This window comes from Anticarsia gemmatalis, chromosome 21 (assembly GCF_050436995.1).
Source record: "Anticarsia gemmatalis isolate Benzon Research Colony breed Stoneville strain chromosome 21, ilAntGemm2 primary, whole genome shotgun sequence".
Classification (NCBI taxonomy): Eukaryota; Metazoa; Arthropoda; class Insecta; order Lepidoptera; family Erebidae; genus Anticarsia; species Anticarsia gemmatalis.
Genome location: NC_134765.1, coordinates 4880403 through 4887576, shown reverse-complemented (window position 1 = coordinate 4887576; position 7174 = coordinate 4880403). Strand labels below are relative to the sequence as shown.

Genomic DNA, 7174 nt, shown 5'->3' with positions numbered 1-7174 from the left:
GTTATAAACGTCGTCATTCCTACTGATGAAAAATAGCTTTTCCTTATATGAGCTGATCCTTACCGAGCAGAAATTTGCAAAACATCGTTGTCAAATTTTACGCATGTACTAAGATTAACCAAGGTACGACTTTTCCTATACCTGTTCCTAGTCTATCCCACACGCCAAGCCGTACTTTTAAGCTGAACAGTCTAAACTATAAAGTCAAACTGGCTATCAAAGGCTGTCACAGACAGATTACACTTGTTTTCGTTTTGTACATATAATTGAACGCTTTGTGGCGGCAGCGCTGTACTTTGCTGTCAATGGTCGGCTATGGTGGTGGACAGAGATTGTAGTACAGAAATTAAAGTAGATACGGCAATAGCAGTTGTTTGTTGCTCAAAATACGATTAAAAATCAATGGTAAATAAAGCAAACGTTCAATGTAATGTACGATTTTGCTACGAAAGCTATTTGTTTATGATGCTATAAGGCTGCAATCAGTGTAACAATAGAAGGTTCATTTTAAGTGAGGTTGACTATTTTACCATTTGACTTATAGTCATGAATCCAAATCGCACAGCACATATATAACATAAATATTTCAAATATTAATAATATAATTAGCTCGATAGCCGGTTGCCTATCAATGATGCCACATCCAAACTTCTATCATTCGTTTAATCCCCACTTCTTTCTCAAGTAGAAAATTGTTCCCCAACTTTCTTTGTCCGTTGACCGCTTGAATTTTTTACTATTAAATCCACTGAGAGTAAAGGGCCGGTCGGTATTACCGGCAGAATGGTAGAACGGTATTACCGGCACGGGTAATACCGTAGTACCGGTAATATGCTGTAATTGCGCTAGACAGATCTTTAGTAAAACGTGAGGGTTTCCTTTTTAGTGAGCTTTGTCTCAAGTGGAGAATAATGGCTTGTGAATTTTTGACTTCTTTCGTTTGTTCTTTGTAGTAAAAATTGTGTTCAGAAATCTTGTTAAATGCGGTAATTATGAATGGTAAACAAAAATGTATGTTTCATGAAATAAAGAAGTATATAGTAGCAGCAAATCTAAGTGCGGGCGTTGTCTTTTCAAGAAAAGAAGTATGTTTCTTTTTCCACAATACAGTATCAATTGAAATAAAACTTTTTTTATACTTTTTAGCAATTTTAGGAATCAAAGCATTTGCAATTCGTAAATATTAAGACTTAGAATCAAACATACTCCTGAAACCATACCTATTTTTTTTTTAACGGTATGGAAAAGTCCTGAAACCATACCTACTCATGCTTACATGTACTTCATAAAATACTCTCACTCTAACATAGTCACAGTTAAGTGATCAAAACTGCTATGGAGACTGTTCCTTATCACCTGTGACCTCTTAATCATCATCTAATCACTCCACACCGAGGGTTTGTCCAGTGTGTGGTGACGTCATCACTCGTACATTACGCACTAACAGTTTGTTCTACAGGAGGGTTCACGTATACGTTATTATTTACAGGCTGACGACGAGTCTACACACGTTTTTTATATACAGAGTGTTGTTATTTCACAGTTTTTATATTTTCTATTATTTTGTGCTATGAACATCTCAATTTATTGATGTTTAAATTCTTGATATACTATAGAATATGCTGTGAATGACGGCAATAAATTTCAATTATATTTTAATGCTATCCTAAGATTACAAGCTTGTTTTTTTGTGGATTAGTGTTGTTTCAGAAACCTGCATTTTTACATTCTGTTTGTGTTTAAGAAGAAAAACTAAATAATGAAATTCATAAACTTATTACCTAAACAAATTAAATTAAGAAAGTAAGCCAAGGTTTGCTTACAAAGTAGATTAAAGTTCTAGTTTTCAGCAAATGAACACCGCAACGTATTTTTTATGTTACGAACAGGTCTTTTTACCTCAAAGCAAAATCCTCACACAAGGTCTATTTCAGTTGTAAGTTTATTAGTAAAAAGAAAGAATTATGTTAAACGCTCTTATGGTTTCTGACAGAATTTTTTTTATCTATACTAATATAATAAAGCAGAAGAGTTTGTTTGTTTGTTTGTTTGTTTGTTTGAACGCGCTAATCTCGGGAACTACTGGTTCGATTTGAAAAAATCTTTCAGTGTTAGATAGTCCATTTATTGAGGAAGGTTATAGGCTATATAACATCACGCTACGGTCATAAGGAGCGGAATAGCAACGAAAAATGTTACAAAAACGGGGAAAATTTCTCTCTTCGGTGACGCAAGCGAAGTTGCGCGGGTCAGCTAGTGTATCATAACAATGCTTCCAAACTATTTTAACCAAACTTGAATAATTGTATTTAAACTTATATCGAGGAAAAAAAATAGTACATAATAAACACAATACAAATAAAGTTAAGTTTCAACAACAACCTGTACATTAGACAAATTGAAAGCAATGAAGTCGAAAGCGTAAGTTCTCAATCATTCGACTTAACGACAATCGGGGAGAGGGATACGGCAGAAGTAAGGATTTGAGTTTCTTGAAGAATGGATGTGGCAATCATCCTATGCTTCGGATTCTCGATTTTCTATGTGAAGAATATTCGGATCATGTGATGTGTTCACTGCAAAACAACTCCCACAGCCAACATTTTGGTGCATAAATATTGGAAGGGAATAAAAATCTCCAGAGATGATAATTAGGGTTTATGTAGATATTTTTCAGTATGATTAGACGTATTTTTTCTTTTTAATTTTAAATGTATAAAACAACTATTGCTGCTAAGTTTTAAAATAAAATTGTGCTTTAATTTTTTACCCCTTAGTCATACTTTGTGTCTGCCAAGTGCCATTGCAGCCTATTTTTAAATTATAAAAGAGCTTTCAAACTTTTCAAAGACATAGGTTTTTTTTATATTCATTTTACCGTAATTCTGTGCACAAGTATAATTCTATACTAGCTCCTTAAAACAAAACTTACCTCCTCCGTTTTACCATTCCTAGCTCCTAACCTATAACAAGTTAATAGTGTAAGAGCTAGTGATTGTCGACGCACGGCTAATGGCCGTCTTAAACAATTTAGCGCTTTTTATGTCCACCATGTTTTAACTTTATTGCTTGTTTTTGTATTGTAGCGATGTAATTTGTACTGATTGACTAGTTACAGGAAGCCAGTAAGGGCTTGGTAAATTAGTGTGATGGTTAAGGGACCAATAAGTTAGTGAGTTTGTTTGTCTAGTAACTAGAACTATTATTTAAATTTGAAAAGTGAGGGTAAGTTAACTACTAAAGTGGCGCAAAAACACAGAACGAGTTTCTTAAGATTTTAAGATAGAGTACATATTTTTCTTTTAACCAAAGGCACTGAAGTTTCTTTGAAGTGACTCATGTTAACCTTTACTAAATCAGCTGGGTCCTTTTGAGCTTAAAACTTAAAGATATTTTTCAGTCGGCCATGAAGCTCAATTAAGACTATTTTTGGAAGCTCCTACTCCCAAGGGAAAAAGGTGTGATCCAAAACTTTATTAAAAGCTGACTTTTCGTTCTATATTTTCAATTCACACCATATTTCCATGGCCAACAGTTCAGATACAATCAGCTAAGTCTAAATAGAAACATGCCAACATGACAGACAGACCGATACCTTTGTGTTTCGTAATAAACATGTCTTTGTACAGTCCAGCGTCATTTTAACTGAAACTCGATAAGCTTTGACATTTTAGGAGAGTTCCTGTTGATGTTTATAAGAATCAATGCTAACGAATGTCATTAGAAATAGTAATATTTTTATGGTCATTTAATAAAGGCTTCAGTCAACCTTAGTCTTTACAAAGTTACGAATTATAAAGAAGTCCTGTACAGTTATTTAATTGCAATTGATTTGTGAGATATGTTTAAGAAACACGTTAACCATGGTCAAATCCAAAACTTCAAAATTTGCTAAAAGAGTATTTTTATGTGGTTTTGCATGACATAAACTATTTACATCATAAGCGTAAAATCATGTCATCATGGTTCGCTTTTTGGTTGCGATGTGATCATATATTTCAAAGTAAATAATTCACCTACTAAATATGGAAATAATAGAAAAGTATCAAATCAAATGTCGCTACCGCAACTACAAATAACGCTACCTTTGTCCGCTAACGAATTGGTGTTGACAAACCAACCACAGCGGCAAACTGACGTGAAACGCTTTGCGATACAAAACCAAAAATTAATTAAACCGCCATGACAAATAAAGTGATCAATAATAAAAATTACGACACCATATTTCGATTCTACCGGCCAGTGCTAATTGTATTATTACTATGCGGATACAATTATAACTTCTATAAAGATACAATTTACCTTAAAATAGGTGTTAAAAGTTACTGTATTTTACTAGTGAGTTTGATCATTTATGCATCAATTGATTGCTGTCCAGAAGACATATCACAAATGTGGTCATTAATGGAATACACTTGCTCTGTTCTTGTCATACTTTTTTCTACGAGTCAGGTAGAACATTTCTTCTTAAAGTTGACGGATATAGACTTGTATTTGCGTATAAATATTCGTCATTATTATCAAGTGAGGTACAGGTTATTGCTCTTTACGTTGATCACTTGGGTCGTGAGATTTGTGTACACTTTTCTGTACTGCTCTTCGTATGCTTGTTATAATGTAATGGTATTGTATGGTATAAGGCAGTACTCGTTGTTGGCGTTGGATCTGAATAGAGTTTGGCGTTGTTTTATGTTTGATGCTATTCGTTATCGGTTGAAGATTTTAAGGTGAGTAGATTTTAAAAGCTTTTATATTTATTATAGCAAAACATAGAAAGTTAACTATCAAGTTCTGTGAGGCTTTTGCTGTTTTAAACTTAACCTTCCAGAAATTGAGAATGTAATAGTAAAATCATAAAAATGACTATAAAATATTGCATTAGTCATGCTTTGTGCGCCAGATGCCAATCATAATGTTTGTAAGAGCGTCAAGGACAATGTATTATAATCAAAACTGCTCTAATGTATACTTCTGTTCCAGGATTCGATTGGAAGAGAGTCCAGAATGCAACTATTATTTGTACGTGAAAAATTTCAAGAGTATCAAAGAGAATAAGATGAAGTTCTGTCTCTACATGTATAGAAGTATTGCTGACTTAGTTGATTTGATGTCGCCTGAGTTACATGCTTCTGTAAGTTGGATGAAGTGTTTGCTTGTAGGCTTGACTTTGCAGGAATGATTTTATTCTATTTTGTTATTTGTTTCAGTTACTTTTAAGCGTGGCTGGCAGTTTACCGAAATTGATAACAAATGTGTACCATATTTTAAGCGCAATTGAAGGTCATGTAAGTATTTTTGATAGAACAATGCAATGTTCTGGATTTTGGTTATCATATACATATATATCATCATCGTTTATAACCCAAGGCTATCCATTATTATCCATATTAATTTGATCGAAGCCAGTTAGTTATTAGCTTTCAATAATTATATTATTACATTAATATTTTAATTTCAAAAAGGTATGATTGAAAATGTGACAATGTATACATGTTTTTTCTCGTGACTGTACCAATATCAATATTAAATCTTATTAGCGCTACTAACTAACTATTTTTTTTCAGGTCATCTCAAATGCCAAATGATCTATAACCTTACGTTTAAAAGTACCTAAGTGCAGATACAATCATTATCGAATAGCTTATATGATATATTTTTCATCCATTTTGTGTTATTTCAGGAGCCTTTCGAGTCGTTAGGTTATATATCAATGCATGTGATACAATTATCTTTGCTGTTGTTCTCACCATTCGTGGCCGTTGAGTTCTATTCAGTAGAAGTTGAGAAGATACAATTGTTTTTGATGCATAGACTGATTGATAAAAATGGTAAGAAATTGTTATTAAGCTTTAATAAGAAGAAACTACAAAGTTGAAGGAAAAAATGCTTTACATAAAATAACATATTCATTCCATTAAGTTCATAGAAACTAAGCAATCTTATAGGATTATAGTTCCTTCAAAAAAAACTCAATGTCAAGCCAATTCAACACAAGAAAGTTTGGTACTTATGTGTAGTTCGGAGTCAACAAATTTAAACAATAGTGGACGGGAAAGATTTGCGTTAAGAGACTACATTATCATTATTTCTTCTATTTTAAATGTATGTATGAAATGTTCGTACAATTCATTTACTTTCTTTTTTTATTTCAGACCCAGAACAAAACGAAGACATAGAAATGTTCCTCCGTTACACACAGATTAGAACATTCAAATATAAAATATTTCGTATTATACCCATCAATCTGACTCTACCATTAGAACTAATTAATCTATGTACCAATTACGTTATAGTGTTAATTAATTTCACGCATTTGTATGGATAATGTTAAAAATTATAAAGCGCCTCTAATTTTGTGTATCCAGAAATGCATTAAAAAAAAAGATAAGTACTTATTTTTAATGATGTTTTTTGAATTTGTAGGAATATTTAAATTACATCAAAAGGACGGTCCAAGAAATACATATCCTAATAAAATTGTCATTGTCATTGCCTAGAATACATCTTAGAATACTTGGTTTAGACACTTAAATTATACAAACATTAATTTATAAGTAATATTATGCTTCATTTATTCTTTGTCTGAAGATTGTTTACAAAGGTTTGTATAGAAAACTTATTGACCCTTTGAAGTAAATGTTTGATGGATTGGATGCACATCGGTTTAACGATTTAAACAACTTTTAAAGTCACTTCATTGGCTTTGAACATTGAAATTATTGGGTTTGATACTTTTATACAAATGTTTTTTCTCTGTGTATTTTATAATGTCGCCAATTTTCGTGTGCAGTTTGGTCGGCGTAGTAAGATCTTCTTGGGTTAAATAAATATCTGTATTCATTTGTAAAAAACGTGATAAAAATATTTACTTTATAAGACAACTAGCTGACCCGCGCAACTTCGCTTGCGTCACATAAGAGAGAATGGGTCAGAGTTTTCCACGTTTTTGTAACACTTTTTACTGTTACTCTGCTCCTATTGGTCGTAGCGTGATGATACAAAATATGCTTTTTTGACACGAAAATATTCTCAAAATTATTTATATCTCTTAACTAGCCGACCCGCGCAACTTCGCTTCCGTCACATAAGAGAGAATGGGTCAAAATTTTCCCCGTTTTTGTAACATTTCTTACTGCTGCTCTGCTCCTATTGGTCGTAGCGTGATGATATATAG

The 7174-nt window shown here is 32.7% G+C and overlaps 1 protein-coding gene across 1 annotated transcript; it reads left to right on the top strand.

The window, feature by feature from the left end:
- The first annotated feature begins 4182 nt into the window (after positions 1 to 4182).
- On the top strand, positions 4183 to 6325 carry LOC142982360 (uncharacterized). Its single transcript, XM_076128822.1, has 5 exons — positions 4183 to 4727; positions 4981 to 5131; positions 5208 to 5285; positions 5681 to 5828; positions 6153 to 6325. Exons 1-5 carry the CDS (start codon positions 4183 to 4185, stop codon positions 6323 to 6325), a joined length of 1095 nt encoding a protein of 364 aa, XP_075984937.1.
- The last annotated feature ends 849 nt before the right edge of the window (positions 6326 to 7174 follow it).